Raw genomic sequence first — 23,692 nt, forward strand, 5'->3', positions numbered from 1 at the left:
ACTTGGAAACAAGAGATTTCTAGTATGTATAAGAAATAAACTTGGTCAAATATACAGAATTTTATACCAAGTACAAACTAAACATTCTTGTCAAGCACATATGGAATATTTCCCAAATACCATAAACTAAAGACTCAAAATAAGCCTCAAATTCTAAAGACTCAAGATCTAACAGACTATACTCTCCAACCACACTGCAATGAAATTTGAAGTAACAAAAAGACAGTTTACAATTTCCCAAGCCTGGAAGCAAGAAATAATTAGCAAAATAATCCTTCAGTTAAAGAGGAAACAATAAAGAACATTATGAAATACCTTTGCAGAAGACTACCACTCAAAATTGGTGGAATGCAGATAAGAGAGCAGCAAGAAAACTATGCTTTTGAACACAGTAGGAGACAAACACTGAAAACAAAAGAGCTAATCTTTCCACTCAAAAAGATTAAAAAAAAAAAAAAAACAGTGCAAATGCAAAGAAACAAGGAAGGATACATGTGGACAGACATCACTAAAACAGAGAACAAAAAAATAGCAAAGAATATTAAGAAAACCAAAAGCTGGTTCTTTGAAGAAAATACTAAAATACAAACCTCTGGCAAAACCAATCAAGGAAAGATGGTGATACAGATTAACAAAATACGAAATAAAAAGATGAAATAACCACCAACAAAGCAGATTTTTTAAATTATAAACTATTACAAACAATATATAAAAATATATTTGAAAACATTAGGAAAAACTGATAAATTTCTAGAAAAGTAGCAAAACTGGCACAAGGAACAGAAAAAAGTAGAACAGACTAATGACAAATTTGAATTTATCTACATCTCTAATACAGAAGAGGGAAATCCTACCCCAGTTCTTAAATTTTTTATTTGGAAATAATTTCAAACTTTCAGAAGAGTTGCCACCATAGTACAAAAAACATTTACACACCCTATACCTCTTTATCAACCTACTGTTAACATTTTACCCATTTGTGCCACCATTTTCCATTTGTTCATGGCATGCTCATTCACCCTCCCTCTCTCTTACTCTCCCTGTAAATTACCTCTAAAATACTCTGGTATGTATTTCCTCAGAATAAAGATATTCTCTTACATACCTACAGTACAGCAACCAATTTCAGTAAATGTTACACTGACACAATACTTTATTGTCCATACTGCAATCTTGTCAATTTATCCAATAATGTGCTTTTTATAGAATTCCTCCTTTCTCCAGGACAGAACTGAGTCTATGATCATGTCCTGCACTTGTCATGTCTCTTCGGCATCCTTTAACTTGGAACAGTTCTTGGCCTTTATTTTATATAGCACTAACATTTCTGAAAGACACATTCCCCTTTCTTTTTATATAGTATGGTGGTCTTTAAGTGTGGTTTATCTGATGTTTCATCAGAACCAGATTAAGGTTATATATTCCTGGCCAAAATCCTTCATAAGTGATATTATATCTTTCTCAAGATTATCACACCCAGAAGCATACAATATCCATCTGTTTCAGCAGCTGCAATTCCACTTTTACGTACTTTTCAAGAGCAATGAAAACTATGTTTACAAAAAGCCTGGTATAAGAATGTCCCCAGAATTTTTTATCGCTAATGCCAAAACCCGAAAGCAGCCAGATGACCATTAACAGAAGAATAAACAAACTGTAATACATTCATACAGTGTACTACTACTCGTCAATAAAAATGAACTAATTAATGATAAATGAAACAAAGTAGATAAATCGCAAATATATTACACTGAGTAAAAGAAGCCAGACACATGAGTAGATACTGTATAATCCCATTTAGATGAAGTTCCAGAATTGGCAAAACTAATACATGGTGACAGAAATCAGATCACCAGTTACCTTCAGGGGATTCACTAGAAAGGGACATGAGAGAACTTTCTGGGGTGATGACAATGGTCTTTTTTTCTTTCTTTTCTTTTTCTTTTTTTTTTTTTTGATACGGAGTCTCGCTCTGTTGCCCGGGCTAGAGTACCCTGGCATCAAGCTCACAGCGACCTCAAACTCCTGGGCCCAAGCAATCCTTCTGCCTCAGCCTCCCAAGTAGCTGGGACTACAGGCATGTGCCACCATGCCCAGCTAATTTTTTTTTCTATATATGTTTTTAGCTGTCCAAATCATTTCTTTCTATTTTTAGTAGAGACAGGGTCTCACTCTTGCTCAGGATGGTCTCGAACTCCTGACCTCAAGCGATCCTCCTGCCTCAGCCTCCCAGAGTGCTAGGATTACAAGTGTGAGCCACCGCGCCCGACCTCTTTTTTCTTTTTTTCCTTAAGAAAATGGTTTTACTCCTCAATCTTTGGTTCCCATATAGTTTACAAATATACTTCTACTCTGATAATATATACACCTTTGCAACTAGCAAAGCAGTTGAACTAATACTCATAAATACAGGTGGGGAGACAATACCCACTAATGTTTCTCTACATAAACTATTCTTTTAACTTCATTTTTTAAAACCACTTGCAAATAGATTATATAATATACATGTGGGAAAAAAGCAATTAAGTGAATCTCTTAAAACATTAAATAATAAGCAGCATGTTATCAACATTTATATAATTCATATCAAAATGATGCCATCCTAAAATGTATTTATTCCTTTTAAAGGATAGATTTACCAATAAAATATTACACATCTTTTAATACTCTTGAATAATATTTCTTCATATCTGTAGGAAAATTATTAGTTCTAGTCATCAAAAAGATCCTTTTCCATTAGCTTTTATCAAAGAAAAACAGGTCATAAATAAACAGGTAAATTATTAATTACACGATTTGAGGCATAGGATGAAAATTTGTAAAAATTAGTTTGATATACAGCAAAGTTATGCAACACACTAAAATCATGTTTAATATTTTCGCTTTATGTGAACTGCCCACAGTGAAAAACGAACAAAATTTTTAGTTATGGAAGATACAATAAACTATATTTTAAAACTTATTTTTCAAGAGGAAAAAAGAAAAAGAGTTCAACAAAATTAAGGGCTAATACAGATCCTAATAAAGGCATCTTGGAATCAGGGAGGTCATGTGCTTGTTATACAAAACTTTATTCTTCCAAAAACATAAAGAAAACAAAACTGCACTGGATTTGTATTTATGTCTACACTCTAAGTTTCCCCTATAGACTACTCATCTACAACAAAACACCTCACAATTACACACCTTTCCACATTCCCCTGAACTAGAAATAACCCAAAATGTTATATTAGTTCTTAAAATCCTCAGTAAAATAACCCATAAAAATAATCTTGATCATTTTCTTGGCTTTTCCACAGCAATAGGGCTCTGTAACAAATGCACACATACCAAGAAAGTCCTAGCTCTATTTTATCATCATCCCTTTTAGTCATGTCTGAAAAGGCATTGATTTCACTGGGAGAGATGATCATAACTTTCAGAAGGGCCACACGCCAGACATAACTCTAAAATTTGGCTTTTTTAAAAACTCTGATACCATTTGCCAGATAATTCTTTCACTTCAAATGTAAAATCCAATGCTTATAATTTTAATATACTCAGCCAGCTGTGGAATAGTATGTATATTTAATGTCTACCAGCAACCTAGAAATAGACTGCATACATACATCTCACCTATTTTCCAGGTAACTTGATTCACCCATTACCGACCGCTTTGGCCCTAGACCCTTTGACTTACTTAAAATCACTTCTTTGGAACTTTCATTTCCACTATTTTTTTAAACCTGCACCTCAAGCACCCCCATCATCCCAGCCCCTGTGCCTGATTCCAACCCACGTAAAGCTACCTCATCTGAGAACCTGCAATCATCTCTTACCAAACACATGACAAACCTTAGCAATCTCAGGACTATGATAAATCTTGTCTTGGTGTAAGTTTATTATAACAACATGATAACTGACTGACCTGGAGGCAAATCTAAATGAAATCAAGGTCCTGTAACAAACAAAGCTAGCCAAGATCAGGTATTTCCATTCCAAGGGCAAAAACAACTGACCTTAAGCTACAGGCAGAGATGCTAATACAGCAGATATATTTGTACAATCAAACCCTTGAATGCTGGTGAAAGACTTATCCCCCAAAGTCAAGTCAAAACGTTACCACAAAATCAAAAGGAAAATCAATGTGATAATGCAATAAAAAGGACAGGATTCAAGATCCTTGTTGCAAATACTGAATTGGAATCTCTTTCTTTACAGGCTTGACAAGAAGACAGTAGTCATTACATTCCCCTAATAAAGTAATACCTTCAGGCCCCACCTGTGTTCTGAAGGAATCCTAAGTTCAGAAGATACTGGGGCAGGGGCAGGGGCTGGGGGTAGAGGTGGGGGCGTGGAAATCAATAAACATTTTGTCTGTGGAAATCAATAAACATTTTGTCTGTGAAAATGGCAGCCACTGTGCTCACAAACTACCTCAGGGTATCAAGGGAGTGAAATATCTCAGAAAAGAACTACTACCAGGGCTGGATCTAGGCCTTCCTTTTAGGAGCCAAGGCCAGAAGAGTGTGAACGAGGAGACTATGATTTAAGGTAGAACACTAGCACTTAAAGCAGATCATTAGCAAATCTTAATGCTTGGTTAAAACAAAAATGAACTATTCAATCTGGCCAGAGGTCTGTTCAGACTGCTCCTTCTCACTGTAGCCTGACTAAAAAAAAAGCAACATTAAGAAAGCATCACATTTCCCACAGTCTGTGGATACCTCAATGATGAGGTGGTTCTGTTCTCAAAAGCTCTGTTCCCCTAAACACATCCATCCTTATAAGATGAGTTTACCTGAGTGATCTTTCAGAAAATACAATCAGAGCTGGTAGAACTGGTTCAGGGAGTTTCTTGAAGATCCTCTCTTTATTTCTCAGTCTCACTTTCAGCTTATACCAGTTACTGTACGCAGCTTCAGCTTCCCAAGGTCACCAGCAGCTTCTACTTTTGCTTATAATAATTGGTTTTCCATGGCACTGTTTGTGACTGTCTGTTAGACTGGTGGTCATCCAATGAACTGCACCTCCACTTCACCTCTTCTTGAATCTAGGCTGGACTTGAGACTTGTTTAATCAATAAAGCTCTTGGGAGCTCTGGGCTACGTTAAAGAGGACTAGCTACCCTGCCAGTAAGGCCACTCAAAGAGACCACATGAAAGAGAGACCCTGAAGACCGCATGCAGAAAGAGAAGCCCAGCCATCCCAGTGTTTCAGCCAACCTGCTGAACATATGAGTGACCCCCACAAGACCAGAAGAACAGCTCAACTGAGCCCAGCTCAGATTGAAGAATATTTGGGGAGGGGTTGTTTTAAGCCACTAAGTTTTGGGGTGGTTTGTCAGCAACATTTGACAACCAAAACACTAGTCACCCATAGATGCCCTTTTTTTCCTAAATACAGGACAATTACTCAAATGCAAAGAAAACACAGCAAATGTTTTTCCACCACAAACTTCTCAGTCAACAGCTGAAAGGTAACTGGTCATCTGCTAAGAAAACACACCTCTTATCCGAATTGATAAATTTCCATGTTTTTTCCCCATGATTCTGTAATGGCAACGCAAAGGTAGACAGCAAGCTTCTAACAGTCTCAGGCACTGGCTTAATTATTACTAAGCCAAAAAAGAAAGAAAGAAAAAGAAAAGAAGCCATCAAAATGAATTATCCACTACTGGATAAGAATGGTAAATGAGATTGTTCTCACTTCTCTAGAACGTTGTTACTTAATTTTCCCAAATCATTTCTTCTTACAGGTGCCCTATCATCCCCCACAAAGAGGAAAAATATTAAAATTATAAAAAGGAAAAAAAAGCCCATAAATAGAATTTGAATCTCCATAATCTGCAAAATATAGAGCACAATTTAACTGCTTCCTCAATTTAAAACAAAATTCTATAAAATCTAACTTTATCTACATTTTAGAGATGATTTCCTCTTATCTGAGGAAATGAGTAAATGGAAATTAGGTATTGTTGAGTTAAAATACAGTGGTCTTTAAATGATTTCAAATTTTGCTTATCAAAAGGTAGTCAACCATAATAATGTAAGCCTTTCAAATCCAAATTCATTCTTCACATAAACTTTCTTGCACCTGTTCCTGATCTTTTTCGGGAAAGGGTAAAAGTCCACATCTATCCCTGCACTGAAGTTTTGGCAGGTCTTTTCATCTGAAACTTTTCTATTACTGCATCAGGCGCACATTTTCAGACTCCAGCATTATCTTCTCTCATTTCTGCACAGGGTGGAATTGGGGTACAAGATGGGAGGGGACTCTGATCTCCACGTGTCTGGTCTGCTAAAGAATACTTAATATTCGTACATTTGTGCCCTTTCCTCTAGCTTTTCTGCTCTTCTTCAATCCTGTGCTGTAGTGTTGCAACATAATGTTGGACAGCCACATAGATAAATCAGTACTGTGCTTCTGTCTGGAACACCCTTGAGACCGCACCATCTGGATGGATGTCAATGTCAGAGTCAACACCTTTCTTTCTGATGATGTCACTAAGAGTATCAATCACAGTGTATGTTCCTGTCTGGCCAATTCCAGCACTGTAGTGTACCATGACCAGCCCTGCATCCATGATGCTTTCCTGCTTATGAAGGACCTCCTCCAAAAAGTCCAGCAGGTCCCCAGGGTCACCAGACACTCCATGTCTGGCCAGGTCCAAAAGTGATACTGCCAGACCGTTCTCCCTGTATTCCTTTGTCTGACCTTCAGAAGTTTAAGTTTTCTTCCTGATGTATAGTCAGGAGCAGCACTTTCTTTAACGTTCCTAATGTACAACCCCATATTCTTTTAGGGCATAGTCATCAGGCCAGTATTTAACACATTTACCCTTTCCTCTCTCCAATTCTTTCATTGTCATGATGATCACTCAGGCATTTTCTTAGAATATCATCTGCCAAAAGTCATTCACTATGTTTTGCAGGCAGTCTTGTGTGGCAATATAATGCTATTTGGGCTCTGAATTATTGCACTTAAGTTTAAAATTCAGGCATGATATTTGCATTGATGTAATGTGAAATGAGATCACTGTTGTATAGGATAACCCTGGTATGATCAAAGGACAGGATACTTTTATATCTATTTTGTTTTTATTTATTTATTTATTTGGCCTTTGACTCTCTTTATGGCTGTAGAGAAATTTGCGCTCCTGTTGTAGCATCTCAAATTCTTCCCAAAAGCCTTGTTTGCCTTTATATGTGGTCTCAGCTAATTTGCTTAGCTCTTGAACCCTGCTTTCTATTTCAGCAGCATTAATATGAGTTGTGCTGAGGGGCTGCTTGAGTTTTAATACTATGCCCAATGCTTCTACCACAGAATTCTTCTTGTAATAGTCTATAAGATCTGTCAAAGAATCAAACCATTTTCCTCCACTAACATGTTTCAGTTCCTGACAGTGAATCATGACATGGGTCACTTTAGACTTGGCAACACTGCCCTCCCTTTGTCATAACCTGAGCACACAGAAAAAAAAAAATCTCCAGTGTGGCTCTGACTCTCTCACACAAGAAAGCTGCCATGTTCTCCTTTTTCAGTTAGTAATTTCTCTGCTTCTTTCACAGAGAGGTGCCTGAGAAACCACTTGTCATTCAAAGGCAGGATCTGCACAGTTCAGAGGATATTTAAGCTCACTAACATCTCCATTCTTCTATTTTAATTGTTCATGATGTTCCATGTAATACTGGATCAACTCAGCCAAAGTGGCAAACTTCTCCCCGTCTATACAGGTCATAGTAATCACCAGTGTTCTGAATCCTGATGTGGGAGACAGCTATGGGTTACTTTTACTAACCCTTGCAAAAAAACGGCCATCAGCTCCTCTTGTCAACAGTAGGTTTTCTGTCTCCATGTCAGTGATATTTAGGTGAAACCATGTCCATGATGTCATGTTTCTCCCACCCCTCTGGCTCTGCAATCCTTTGGGTTCAGTCACATCAGGCTGGCCCAGAGAAGGCCCACTTGGGACTGCACCAGATGTGGGGCAGAGCAACCAGCTGGCCACATGCAGAACCTCCTCCAGGCCTCAGGATCCCAGACGGTTCTCCCTATTCTATATCTTGACGGGGTATGGGTTACATAGGTGTACGCAATTGTCAAAACCAATCCAACTATATAGTGAACACCTATATACTTCATTGCATATAAATTATCTCAACTTAAAAATACAGAAAACAAAAAATTCAGCATTTTCTTCCCAAATAACCAAAAAGAAAATAAGAAGCTATTAGCAGTACTAACAAAAAATATAAAATAACTTAGAAATTAATCTAAGAAAAATAATTCACTACCATTTATAGATAAAAATTTTTTAACTCTAAAGATATAGCATGTTCATGGATGGAATGATGGTAACAAAAATGTAAAGATATCAGTTCTTCCCAAAGTTATTTATCACTTCAAATGTAACTCCTATCAAAATACCTGCAGGATCCTACTGTTTTAAATATCATAAGGAAAAACGTGGTCCAAGAATAACTAAGCTAACAAAAAAAGCAAAGGCATGTGATTCAGCTTGCCAGATAATTAAGATTATAAAACCACTCTAATTAGACTATGATACCAGGATATCAAGATAGGCAACTGGAACACAATACTCTTAACGTTAATCATTGGCACAACGTCTCTTTTTAGAAGCAGCCTAAACACAAAGTACTCAATAAATACATGTTGAATGAATGAATGGACAAAAGGCTTCCTGAAGGCATTTGCCACCTCACAAACTACTTAGAATTCATTTTTATAATTACTCTAGCAACTAAAGCAAGTTAAAAAGAAGTGCAAGTGGAAAAAAGTAAGAAAAAGAATGAGATTAATAGCATTATACCATTTATGTAAATGTTAAAACATACAAGCAAAATAATACTATTTTGGAAGAAAATATACATCCAAATAAATACATGCAAGGTTAACTGGAAAAACACTCACCAAATTTACTCTAGGGTGAATGCCTAAGATGGGGGTTGACAGGAGTAAGACTGAAGATAGAAGATAAAAGAAAGGAGTAATAATACAAAACACAGCAAAAAGGGAAACTGAGTGTGGCACAAACTGAGTATAATCAATCCAATCCTAAACATCTAATGTTTCTAGAAGAAAAAAAATAATCATTTTCTTAATTTGTCAAGACTTTTGTATTAAAGTATCAATCTAATTTTTACAAATAAAGAAAGTGAAGCTCAGAAGTAACTTGCCCAAAGTCACTCAACTTGGGTCTGCAAACTAACATCTCTCTCTCTCCAAAGCCTATGATCTTTCTGTATTGCTACATTTCATATCTAATATTTTTTGGCCAACAGGTAAATGAAAAGAAGGCTGAGAAAATAACACTGATCTATTCACTCAAGAATTGGTGATACCAGTCAAGGCAAGTTATAATGCAAGACAAAAATACATAAACTTATCACAAAAGAAGAGTACTGATTAACATCATGATTTTAATAGTGGCAACAAGTGATAAATATGAAGGCCGTGTAATATAGTGGTTGGAGCATGAACATCAGAGTCAAAAGACCCAAGTTTTAATTCCAGCTCCCCCTCACTTACTAGTTATATGATCTAGAACAAGTTATAAAATCTGTATGCATCCATTTATTTCAACACTGTAAAATGGAGTTATTATGAGAAACTTATTAAATGTATGTGCTGTGCTTAACCTGGCATAGAATATGCTCTCAAATGTTAGTGTTATCAGCCACTACATTTTGTATCTACTTTCACTTATCAAATTTCAGAGTAGTGTATACCTGTAATCTCAACTACTTTACTTTCTACTCAGTCCTCAGCCCACTGAATTCTAGTCTCTGCCCTCAATATACCACTGAAACTGGTATGGTGTGGCAGAATTTACCTTTTTTGATTTCCTTGCTATATGCAGCACCTTTGACTATTGCTTCCACTTGAAACTCTCTCCTCCTTTGATTTTTCAAATTACACACTTCTGCTTCTCATCTCTCTCTTTCTTCTGAGTCCCATTCGATGTGCTTCTTCTGCTCAGTATTTAAATTCTGATGCTCCCAGGGTTTTGTTCTGAATTTTCCCTCTATATTCTATATGGGAGACTTCAGCTACTCTCATGGTTTTTAGCAGATGGGTATCAAAACTTTTACCTTTACCCCTTAATATCTTCTCATGACTGGTCCATTCCTTAAAACCCTTCAATGATACCCTATATTAATACTGCAAATGAATAAAGCTCATTTAAAAGTTGGTGTATATAACATTTAAAAGTTGGAATGTAAAAGTTCTTATATTCCAAAATATCTCAAAAAACAACTAAATCCAAAATTGAACATATTATCTTCCTTTTCCAAATCTCTTCCTCCTATATCCTCAGATCCCACCATTTGGTACTACTATCCACCCAGTCCTCAAATTTAGAAACCTGAAAAACATCTGTGACTACTCCTCTTTGCCTTGGCCCTCCCTTTACAATCTCCAGTTTATTTTATTCCAAATTCCTTTAAAGCATTTCTCAATCCTCATTATGACTGCCCTCATCTCCTACCTAGAGCAACCTCCTAACAGATCTTGGTAATTCCTATCTTGCTATCTCTGCAAGTAAATCCTTCACACCACTTTCAAAAAGACCTCTTATGGGCTCCATTATCTACGTGACAAAATTCAAGCTTCTCTTCACATATTTAAAAATCTCTAAAATTCTGCTACTGTCTAAGTCTTCAGTTTCATATTTCCTGCTACTCCCTGCCTCCCACTTTATGCTTCAGTGATATAGAACTACCTATAGCTGTTCCTTGAACATAAACCATGCTGTCTCATGCTTCCAAATCTCTGGCTCATGCTGTTGTCTCTTTCAAGAATGTTCTGTTCCTACTCCCACTCCCCACCATCCAAAACCTGACTAAATCCTTACAATTCTTCTTTTCTTTGGGGACAACTCTAAATTCCTATAGCCCTTTTGGTATCTCTACCTGAGCACACACACTCTGAACTGAAATTAACTGTTTATTTTTCTGTTTCTCACATAAGACTAAGCACCTCCAGGGCAGAGAACTTACTGCCCTATTCCCAGAACAGTGATCTATTGAGTGCCTACTTTAATTATGGATTGTGAAAGTTTTCAATAAGAGCTTAGGGGCCAGGCATGGTGGCGATGCCTGTAATCCTAGCACTTTGGGAGGCTGAGGCAGGAGGATCACTTGAGGTCAGGAGTTCCAGACCAGCCTGGGCAACACAGCAAGCTCCCACCTCAACAAAAAATAGAAAAATTAGCTGGGCATAGTGGTGTGCATCTGTGGTCCCAGCTACTCAGGAGGCTGAAGCAGGAGGATCACTTGAGTCCATGAGTTTGAAGTTGCAGAGAGCTATGACCATGCCACTGCCTTCATGCCCAGGCAACAAAGCAAGACTCTGTCTCTTAAAAAAAAAAAAAAAAAAAAAAAAAAAAAAAAAAGGAGCTTAGGAAAGGGATAATCAGAAAAGACTTTGTGGTAAAAGAACCGAACTGGGCAGTGAAGAATTGCTTTTTAAACATAAATTCAATCTAATCCCTTGTACAGAAATACAGCGCCAGGCATTCAATTACGGCAGTATGGTTAAAGTAACCATGAAAATTATAGTTTTTTTGAACAATACTGCCTGGAAATTTGAAAACATTTACAGAAATCCTATGAAGTATTAAGAGACTTGTGGGAAATGGGTGAATAACATGGAAGCCATGTCGCTCAAACACACTAGGAATAAAACAAGACCAAAAGATCACTGGGCTTCAGTGCCTTCGCTTAATAAGCACCCCATTTTCTTTCAATTACAATGTTTTATTAAAAGACAGATATATTCTTCTTAACCAGGTAGCAGTCTGGGGCTCTTTTAAAGTTGCTTCTCTTTTGCTTGGTCTGTCTGCTAGTAGGTAAGGGCTCACTGGGCTCCTTTCTCCTTCCAGTTTTTATTCTATTTGGCTGCTTCAGCAGTCCACAGTCAAATCACATGGAACTGTACGGCTAAGCTGAAGAAAGCTCTGTTCTAGCGCCAGCTTCTAATCAAACCTTTGAATTTCAGTGGTTCTGACCTTTAATCTTCACTCTGATGTAGGATTGGTCTTGGATTCTCTTAAATATTCCACATATCAAATTCTATCAGAGGACTGTGTCACTAAATTGACCTATAATTTCATTGATCCAACATAGGGAAACACTTACTATACAATGTAGTATGTTCTGTTTTGCTATCTGAACCTATCATTAAAATTTTGGCCACTACAATTTGTCCTCAAAGCTGCTGGAAATAATCATACACTAAACTTGCTTGATAATAGTATATTTTAAGAAATTGGTTAAGGTGTATTTAGCCTATAAAACAAGACACAATACTTTCATTACCTCAATTTTCAATTCAAAACTATAAAGACATTCTCCAAATAAATTACTACCAGGCCAACAGGTCAACCATGCTAAAACCAAAGGCCCATTTAAGGAACAGTGGAAAATAAAGCTACAACAGTAGGTTTGAGCCAAACCTTCAGGCATTTAACATCAGAGTTTAAATTTTTATCCTCAGGCAAAAGAGGGCCTCTGAAAGATGTTTTATCAAGGGACTGCCATACTCAAAGTTGTGTATTAGTAAGACAAATCTAGTGGCACTGTGTAGAATGCGTTGAAGAACACAAGTATAAGATAACTCTAGCCCTTAACTGTTTTGTTCAACTTAAGTACTCTTCTATTTCTCCTGGCTGCCAAACAAATATATGAGAACTCACGCCTACCAGCTCTCCAAATGTCTTCTATTTCTATTCCCAAAGCCTTATCAATCACTTCTCTCTTTTGAAAAGAAGGTCTTTTTCTCAGTTTTCAAGTTTTTCAGCCTTATCTAAGACATTTTATATTGCTGACCATTCAAATGACCTCCTTAAACCTCTTTCCATCTTTTCTTTCCAAACAGTTTCCTCCTTTTCAGAGCTTTACTCTGCTTGAGACCTTTCTTTATTCTAATTTTCTTCAGAAGCTCCACGTTCTGTCTCAAAAGTCAAATGTTCTGTTTCAAAAATGATTCCCTCTCTGTGTACAACTCCAGCCTAAATGTCTGCATTTCAGGTGCCTATGCAATATCTCCACTTGGATATTCTACTTAACTCCAACTAGCAGCTCCTTCCCCTTCCAAACCCTTTGCCAAATCCTCCATTTCTTTTCAACACCACCAATTCTTCTAATTGCCCAAGTCAAAAAAACAAAATATTGAAACCACTTAAAGTTTCTTTTCTCTTTGAACACTTTTCACAAATTCTTAATTTTAGGCCCTAGAAATTATTCTCTTAATTACACCATACTCCAAGATAAGCATCTACTTTTTCTGTTTTGTCCACCAGAATCCTGTACAGCATGCAGCACACAGAAACCTAAATAAGTATCTCTTGACACTGAGATGGGTGACAGAAAGGGGATATTGAACAAGAGCTGGTTAGAATCAAACCAAAACCCAGTTGTTGTGAATCCTAACCCAATGCTGTATCTACTGCACTATATTGCCAGCTTGCCAATCTATCACCAAACCAGATCATTTACTTCCTCAAAATCTTTACTAAATGCACCCTCTTCTCCATTTCCACTGCCAGGTTAAGTCCTCGTTATGACAAACCTCAATTACTCCAATTGTTTTCTAGCATACTCATGGTCCCTCGGTATCCACAGGAGATTGGTTCCAGGACACCTTGTGGATACCAAAATCTGCAGGTGCTCAAATTCCTTATACAAAAAGGCATTTGCAGATAACCAACACACATCCTCCTATATATCTCAAATCATCTCTAGATTACTTATAATACCTAATACAATGTAAATGCTATGGAAAAGTTGTTATACTCCATTGTTTTTAATCTGTATTATTTTCATTGCTGTATTATTATTTTTATTGGGGACTTTTAATATATTTTCAATCCAAGGTTGGTTGAATCTATGGATGCAGAGCCCGCAGATATGTAGGGCAAACTGTACTCACCCCTCTAAGTCTCTCTCTTCTGAAATATATCTAGCACAATGATGTCAAAATAATACTCTTGAAACACAACTTTTCTTGCTGGATCTTTAATTTCTAACTCTTTGGCACAGCTTGCAAAATCCATCATAATCTCCAAAATTTATCTCTTACTTTCTCCTCAGGTTTGTTTGCTTATTGCCACTCCCACCCAAATCAAGCACATTATTTATTTTACTCATAATTCTCTTTCTCCTTGACAATTAAGTGCCATCTGCCTACTGCAGTCAGACAAGCAGACAGACACATGTGCACATGCGCACACACACACACACATGCAGAAATAGCCATTATTCATATCAGCAACACCAGTACCTCTTATTTCAGCTCATGAAGCACCTGCTTCCACAGAAGCAAAGTTTATGAACCACACGTCATTTTCCTTAAACCCAAGTCAAGCATTCCCTGAGAACTCCAGCCCTAATTTTTCCCTTCTTTAAGCAACTACTATACAATTTAGCTTTCTGTATTGTTCACTAACATTCAAATCAGTTATGTTAGAATATTAGATGTACAAAAAAATCTCAGAGTTCATCTAATCCAGTAATACTGACTTGAACACACACAAGAGTATCACAAAGTTGGAATCTCCAAGGTAAGAGTCTTGGGCATGTGTGTTTCTTTTAAAAGCTTCATGAATAATTCTAATGTTCATTCCTTCCTAAGCCAATCCAGACATGGCCATTTTCAGATGAAAAAACTGACATACAGAGAAAACATAAAGAAATGGGGTGAAAAGAATCCCTAATTCAATAAATAATGCTGGGAAAACTGGATAGCCACATGTAGAAGAAACAGGATCCATACCTCTCACCTCTCATAAAAATCAACTCATGATGGGCCACAGACTTAAACCTAAGGCATGAAACCATAAGAATTCTAGAAGAAAATGTTGGAAAAATTCTTATAGACATTGGCCTAGGCAAAGAATTTATGAAGAAGACCCCAAAAGCAATCACAGCAAAAACAAAAATGAATAAATGAAACATGATCAAATTAAAAAGCTTCTGCACAGCTAAGGGAACAATCATTAAAGTGAATAGACAACCTACAGAATGGGAGAAAATATTTGCATGCTATACATCCAGTACATGGCTGATAACCAGAATCTATAAAGAACTCAAGCAAATCAGCAAGAGAAAACCAAACAATCCCATTAAAAAGTGGGCAAAAGACATCAACAGAAACTTTTCAAAAGAAGATAGATTAATGGCCAACAAACATATGAAAAAATGCTCAACATCTCTAATCATCAGGGAAATGCAAATCAAAACCACAATAAGATATCACTTAACTCCAGTGAGAATGGCTTTTATCAAAAAGTGCCAAAACAACAAATGTTGGCGTGGATGCGGAGAGATAGGAACACTCATACACTGCTGGTGGGACTGCAAACTAGTACAACCTCTGTGGAAAGTAACATGGAGATAACTCAAAGAACTAAAAGTAGAACTACAATTTGATCCAGCAATCCCACTACTGGGCATCTACCCAAAGGAAAAAAAGACATTTTATAAAAAAGACATCTGCACTCGACAGTTTACAGCAGCACAATTCACAATTGCAAAGATGTGGGAAAAACCCAAGTACCTATCAATACATGAGTGGATTAATAAAATATGATATATGTATACCATGGAGTACTACTCAGTCATAAAAAAAATAGTGAACTAATACCTCTTGTATTATCCTGGAAGGAGCTGGAGCTCATTCTTCTAAGTGAAGTATCACAAGAATGGAAAAACAAACACCACATGTACTCACCATTAAATTGGTACTTAATCGATCAACACTTATGTGCACATAAGTAACATTCATCAGGGATGGGGCAGGTGGGAGGGGGAGGAAGGGATGGGTAAATTCACACCTAATGGGTGCAGTGCACACTATCTGGGGGATGGACACACTTGTAGCTTTGACTCAGGCAGTGCAATGGCAATTTATGTGACCAAAGCATTTGTTCTCCTGTAATATTCTGAAATTTAAAAAAAACAAAACAAAAAAAACTTGCCCAAGACCATCTTCCAGCCTACTGACAAGACAGCACAGTGGTTAAGAGAACACAGGCTCAGAACTTGGCCTACTTAGGTTCTGGCTCTATTGCTTACTAGCTATGAGAACTTGGGCAAGTTTGTTAACTTCTTTGTGCTCCCCTTCCTTCATCTTTAAAATAAGAGTGTCTATCTCAAAAGAGCTGTAATGAGGATAAAATTAATTAATGTATATAAAACACTTGGAATAGAAATAAGTACTCAATAAATGTTCACTATTAGTAATGCAAAGAAAGGGCTACAATAGAGATGTGATTTAGTTTTATGTCCTTTCCTCCACATTAGAATCTGTACTGTGACAACCAGCTTCATGCTTCAGCATCCCTCGCCACACCAAATATATTGTGGGGCAACCATAATATTTGAAATGAATTGATGGGTTTCTATTTCTAACTCTGACGCTTAGGCCATCCTCTACTCAACAAATTAATTACCAAAGTGAATGAATAACTTATACAATCGCGCTTACCTATGAGTGAGGCATTGTTCTTAGTGCTTTAAATATTTTCTCCCAGTAGGTTATAAACACTACATAACAATACAAAACTAGTTTAGTATCTATGAATCATGTTCATGCTACAAAACATTTTCTAAACAAAACTAGGCATCACTTTTATGTAAAATATAAAATAATTTTAACTAGCAATTCATTATAAAATAAAGTTCTAAAATAAAACCAAACTTTCCTTCAGAAAAATCTGCATTTATGAAACAAGTTCATCCCAAGGGATTAACACTCTTATACTGCAAATACTCAAAAGCAATTTACATTCTCTTGTGACATGTGCAATTTTAATTTAAAAATTACTTTAAAATACGGTCTTGAAAAATAGATAACATACAACTGGCACCAAAGTACAATCTGAAACAAGTACACGATTAAGTTTCAAGCAGAGAGTATTTTGTTTCTTTCTGGTTATGCATAAACTACTATACAAAAGTATTACATACATGGTAAGGGTTTCTACCTGAAGACAGCTTGAGAGAATAAAGCACTTAAATTTTTTTACAAGTTTCTCTCTTCCTTTTCATTACAAGCACAGGAATATTAGCTATACATATTTCTCCATTCAGATTGTTGAGAAACGTGAAAGAATAATTTACAAATTCATGAACTGAAAAATGAAATAAACAATGCTCAAAGGTAAGTTAAATGCTGATACCTTTTATTTTTTTCCATTGCCTGCCAACCCTACTACCTGCTTCCATTCTAATATATCCTCGAATGTTTAATAACCTAAAGGGGCAACATGTAACACATCTAGCTCTTTTAAAAATAATTCAAATTATATTATAAAGAAATTATTTGTCATCTTTTATTGGACACAAGTGCTCAAGTTTTACAGAAACATATCACACCTTCTTTCACAGACCTTTTCCTATTAAGGCAATCTGGATTCATTTAACCTGTCTGAAGGGATCTGATACTGTGTATAATGTCCCAACACCTCTTTTAAGTACCAGCTGCTTTCTTTGGAATGTATATCCCAGATCAAATATAAACTTTTTTCCCCAGTCTTTCATATTAAGTTCACTTTCTAAAAAATAGTCATTGTTTAAGAAGTCATCAAATGATTTGGGTGCAAATGTTATTTTACTATTTTATTTCTTTTAAATATTCATTAAGAAAAGAAATGGATTCAGAGTCTTTAAAAAGTTAAGAGATAGACACGGAAAACAAGCAAACACATTTCTCTAGATAAAAGACAAAAAACAGGGATTTTCAATGTTCCTATTTATCATCTCACAAAAGACAAAAACAGCTTATATATTTTTCTAGCTTTTTACTTTTCTGCTCACTTACGTATATTAACAAACGATCAAGAAACCAGCAAAAATATCAGAGCAAATGCAAATGAAAGGGTACAGAGATATAAGCACAAATCAAAAAATAAACCTCTTCAATCAATGAAAGCTGGGCTGACATAGTAAAGTTACCAAGGTCAAAAAGGTCAATATACCTTGATTTAGATTATCTATCAACTCTCTCCTTGTGTGACCACCACTTACGGCCCCCTGCCTCCAAAGTGCATCCCCTCCAATCAATTTGACCCTCCATAGCAATAGAATTAAAAGACCAATGTGACCTCATGCTCCTGTTCTGTTTAAACTACTCCACTTGCTCATCCTGTGTCAGGTTAAAATCAGAATTCAACTGCACCATAATCAAAACCCTTCAAAACCTAGTCTAGCTTCCCTTACCATCTCTTCTCACATACACTCACACTGTAGATAACCCAAGGACAAGAATGTACCCTCTGTCTAAAAGAATCCCATCTTCAACTATCCATCCTGCAAACCATTTTATAGATGAGAACTGAAACACAGAAATAACTTGTCCAAGGACATACAGTTATTAACAGAACCATAACTAGAATACAAATTCTTCCCTTAGTGTTCCTAAAGACCTTCGTAAGTACCAATTATATTTGTCAAACATATGAGAATTGTTTAAACATCAAGCTCTTCCCATTAGTCTAAATATGAGCTTATCCAAGATGATCCTTTGGGGTGTAAGAATAGATTTGTTTAGTCTATAAAAAAATAAATTAAGTTTTACTGAGATTAATATAAGGATTCATACTTGGTCTGAAGGGGCAGCTGGCCATGGATCAAGAACAGCAAGGACTATAGCCAGAAATCCACGGAAGGAGTGGAAGTTCCACAAACAAAGGTCTACTTCCAGCACACCATGATTCATGGTGGTTTATTATGCCCAGGTAAGTAGATGTAGGGATCATTCAGTTTTAACTAAACTGACCCTCACAACATGGAGAAGCAGCTTTAAAAAAAATTTCTGCGAAGACAGCAAAGATAATAATGCAAGCACAAATTAACAAAAAAGTAACAGGACTAAGATTCCTAACTAGTTCATCTATGCTATGATGTATTAATAAAAATTAAAGTCTAGTAAATCAATCACCTAGCTCTCACTAGAAATTCTTACTATTTTACTGAGAGCAAAAAGGTACTGTTAAAAGAAAGTACTTTTTATCTCATCTTTCCTAAACATCTAACTTGTGTTAATTTATTATGTGTACTAATATTGTATTGGTACCTGTATACAATTTAGAATTAAGCACTTATTAAAGGTACATGCACAATGTTTTAATAATTAGGGCATATACTCAGAATATCCACTGATTAAGTCTTTTTCCTCTTTAGGGTGATGATCAACCTTCCCAATTCACCCAGGACTGAGGGGGTATGGTAGACTGAATAATGCCCCCCCAAAAGATGTCTGCATCCTAATCCCTGAATGTTACCTTACATGGTAAAAGAAACTTTGCAGACGTGATTAAATTAAGGATTATGAGAGAGGGAGATTATCCTGGATTGTCTGGGTGGACCCAATGTAATCACATGAGTCCTCATAAGGGGAAGAGGCAGGGCCCAGTCATCAGCCGACATGAGGACTTAAGCAAGAGGCTGGAGTAGTGATGTGAGGAAGGGGCCACAGAATGCAGGATGCCTCCAGAAATGGATTCTCTCCTCAGAGCCTCCAGAAGGAATCAGCCCTATTGACACCTTAAATTTTTCAGCCCAGTAAGACTTATTCTGGCCTTGACCTCCAGAACTGTAAGGTAATAAATGTGTGTTGTTTTAAACCACTAAATTTGTGGTTAATTTGTTACAGTAGTAATAGGACTAACACAGGGGATTCCTGGGATTTATGGAACTTTCAGTGTTAAAACCAAGATGAGCTGGTCACCCTATCTTTAGATTTCCACTGCTCATAAGGACATCTGGTACATAGTAAGCATGGGAAAAAACTTGGTTGAATGATTTCATGATGAAATATATAGATAATATACTCTCACTGTTTTACAAAGATCTATCATAAGTATTATTTCATTTTATTCTCCTAACAACCCTGTGAGGTATAAATGAATCAGTTTTCCTATACTGAGGATATAAGAACCATATATATAGAATACAGGCCTTCTGACCTCCAGTCAAAGAATGATGGTAATCAGGAGCCTGTGCTACAAGTCAGGCTGCCTAGGTTCAAATCTAAGCTCCAAAACTTAACAGCTGCTAAACCTTTGCCACGTTACTTAACCTCTCTACGTCTTCGTATGTAAAATGCAAAATGAAGTTAAAACCTATTTTATAGGGTTCCTGTCGAGAGTAAAGATATTATATATCAAGCACACACCACGTGTCTGACAGAGTTAAAAGACAATAAATATCAGCTATCATTGTTCTGTGCTGCAGCTATAGTGCATTTATACCTAGAATACTCTATACTACTTGATCAAGAATCATAAAGTATGCAGAAAGAAAAAATAGTAACCAAAATAAATAATTAAATGGATAATATGGTTTTCTATGAAGGTAATCTAAGGTAAGTACACTAGGGTGGAAAAACAAAAGCAGAGGGGAGACATAATCATGATCTATGTAACTATAACAATAACAGTACAAATAAGGTGATAACAAAATACAGTAATATTGGTAGGATGGGAAGAAACTTTAGAAACGAAAATATTGTAGTATAAACAGCACTCAACCCATGAAACAGAAGTGTATCACAAAATTTGGGAACAATTTCTGAATGACAAAGAAGACAAAAATGGCTACTAAAAGGAGCTCATCAACTCTTCAGCAAACTTTTTGTCTAACCCTACAATGGCTTTTGGTACCCACTTCTGTAAAGGGCAATGGAAATGTTGGGAAATGACAAACCAGACCAGACTGTAGCAAAAGTTAGACCTCCAGTAAGTCAGTGCCATCATTTCACCTTCCCAAGAAGAGTCTCAAAAGACAAAACATACCCTTTACCAATCATCACCATGCACCACTCCTCTTGTCCAATCTCATTCACCATCACTCTTCCAAAAAATATCAAGGATAAACATCCTATTTTAATGGCTTTTAATAGCTTTGTTAAGGAATAATTATTTTTAAAAGTCTCTAAATTTGGTGGTCCAAACAAACCTCAAAATATACTAACCCAATTGCTTCTTAAACTAATTCTTAAACTTTTCACATTCTTTTCTTAAACCTTCAACACCTGTTTTTCACTCTGGTAGTCCACAAACATTACAGAACTCTATGACTACTATTTTCAATACTAGGCCTACTGATATTTTTCCCTAAAAGGTCATGATCTTCTCACTATTTCCAATGAATAAAGTTGAGAAAACAATTTGAGGTTAGCTTAAGCAAAAGATAGCCAGAAATCCCCAAAAGTAATAGAAGCATAGTTAATTTAAATTCACAAATTATTTTAAGAGCCACAGTCTCTTGCTTGATTTTGTTTTCATCGTCCAATTTAAAAAAATCAGAGACAGTGGTGCGTTTTAAACTGAATGAAAGTCTAATTTTTGCCTTATCAGCCACATAATTCAACAAGGGTTGATGAAAAAAAACATGGTCTAAAGATGGGCAACAAAGAGAAAAAGGAGAGAAAATATGAAAACACATAATCTACAAACAACTAGGCAGCCCCAAAAAGGTGTAAAAAAAAAACAGGCTTACAACATCTCACCTACAAGTGTAAATTTAAAAAGCAGCAAGTGAACTCATCTCCTACAGAAACTTCTTGGTACTCAACATATTAAAAAGTAGAAAAGGGAGAATGTCATTGGTTCTATTTAAAGGGTTCGGAATGAAAGACAAATGGCCAATTTTTTTGTTCTCTCTAAAACTTCTATCATCCTTTCAATCAAAATTCCTCAGCCAGGCAAGTGTTTTCTTTTCCCCTTTGTTTATGTATTATTTTCTGTAAGCAACAACTCTACAACTTCAGTGCCTTTTGAATCCATGAGGCATCCATAAAAAATGAAAATAGTGTTGGTGCTTTGCACAAATAAGCTAAACAGGACACTAATACAACAAACAGCAAATCGCCTTGACTGGCGAAGCATCTTTTTAGTCATCAGATGTCACACATCTCTGAAGAAATTCCCTGGGAAGAAAGAATGGTTTTTCCAAGTACACTGATAGCAATCTTTCAACTTACAAGCTGTCTCTGCTCCAAAAAAAAAAAAAAAAACAAAGTGCCTGGGGTTAACAGAAACCCCATAAAGCGTTAGGAACAAGGAACTCTTCCCTCTTCCCGTCTTCTAATACCCTCCTATTACTAAGAGACATTACCAAAAACTACTGTATACACTACATGTAATAAGACACCCTCTCCACCAAACCAATTGGAAAAGTGCTTCATAACACCCCCAAAAGTTTCCAGGAACTGCAACCCCATGTGTACCTGGGGCCAAAACTCGTGCGAGAAATGTCGAGGAGAACTACTGCTTACACATTACTCTTACCCACATGACGACTTACGTTTTCAAAATTACACGTCCGGAACTTATAACATCTGACGTGCTTTATGCCCTTACCGCACCGAGAAAGCTAATGACTGGCGGTAAATCTGAGCAACTTACCTACCGTCTACATGAACACCACCCAAACACTGCGCCGTCCCCCACGGGTACAGTAACCGAGTACAAAGGCACCTGGTGGTCGCCTCTATCCAGGCACCTTTCCCTCCCACTTAGTCTCCGTAAATTCCAAAATACACCATGAAAATGTCCACACAGAGTGACACCAGGCCAGTCAGAGGGACAGTCGCGGAGTAAAACATCGGTCCGTCCCTCACATGGAGGCCTTGGAAACCCGCACCCCAAAAGCCAAGATGACTTGGGGGTGTGACCTGCGCTGCTCCCCCGCCCCACTTCTCCCCTCACGGAAACTCCCGCGTTGTCGCGGCTACTCACCAGACCAGGGAGCACAGAGAGAGGCAGGAGACCAGGGCCAAGGCCCGCCGGTACTTCTTCATCTTCTCCTCCTTCTTCCCCCTGCCAGAAGGCGGCACATCCTCCCGGCAGCCGCCACTGCCGAGGCCAAGATGGAGGAGCCGGAGCAGGAGCGAGAGGATGGGAGCGAGAGTCCTAAAGGTTGTGGCGCTAGGGGAGCGGCTCCTCCGCGGCTCGCGTTCCAGACGCCCTCTACGCGGGGCCCAGAGGGGCGCGAACGGGGACGCTTCACAGGACTCCGGGCGCTGCCGCTGCTGCGGTCGCCGGTCCGTCCGCGCCCGCCTCCTGGAACCGCCGCCGCCGCCACCGCCGCCCCATCTCCGTCCCTCCCGCCCCGGCCCTCGCTCCGTGCTGCCGGCGACCAACGGCCGCCTCGTACTCGCCTCTCAACAGCCAATCGCCGGCGGGGCCGCGACGCCTCACACACCGCTGAGCTGGAAAGAGACGCGTCACACACGTCTCGCAGCGCTCGTCCCCCGCCAGCCTCCGCGCGGGCCACGCCCCCCGCGCGTCTCCGTGCGGAGAGCAGATGGGAGGGGGACACAAAGCGCGGGGCGGACGTCGCCGCGCTCCGCCCACCCCAGGTCTCGTCGCCTGCTGGCTCGCGTTCGGGACGTCGGGAGGAGCCGGTGACCCTCGGCCTTCCTCCCTACAGTGGCCCGCCCCTGCTCCCCCGCGGGCGAGTCCGCGCAAGGCCCCACGGGACCTGTAGTTGCCTTCCAGAACCCTCCTTTCCCATCCCTGTTCCTCCTAGAATCCACGGTTTTGACGGAGAAGCTATACTTTCGCTTCTCACCAAGAGGCTGAGCAGCCTTGGAATTGTTTTCCTCTTTTGAGAACAGTTCGTGGAATGACGGAGGAAGGGGGGAGAAAGCTATACTAACAAAATTTAAAAGGCCTTTTCCC

At 37.9% G+C, this 23,692-nt stretch overlaps 1 protein-coding gene and 1 pseudogene across 4 annotated transcripts in view; both read right to left on the bottom strand.

The window, feature by feature from the left end:
- The window catches only part of SUCO (SUN domain containing ossification factor), an 83,794-nt gene extending 60,663 nt beyond the window's left edge, over window positions 1-23,131 (bottom strand). For all 4 annotated transcript variants that reach the window (XM_045547349.1, XM_045547348.1, XM_045547347.1 and 1 more), the window contains exon 1: window positions 22,748-23,131. In XM_045547349.1, coding sequence (XP_045403305.1) covers window positions 22,748-22,809 — 62 coding nt within the window. In that variant the 5' untranslated portion in view covers window positions 22,810-23,131. The remainder of the gene's footprint in view (window positions 1-22,747) is intronic.
- Window positions 6,148-8,008, bottom strand: LOC123635303 (annotated as a pseudogene).
- Window positions 23,132-23,692: the final 561 nt, after the last annotated feature.

Source organism: Lemur catta, chromosome 3 (genome assembly GCF_020740605.2).
Source record: "Lemur catta isolate mLemCat1 chromosome 3, mLemCat1.pri, whole genome shotgun sequence".
Lineage (NCBI taxonomy): Eukaryota > Metazoa > Chordata > Mammalia > Primates > Lemuridae > Lemur > Lemur catta.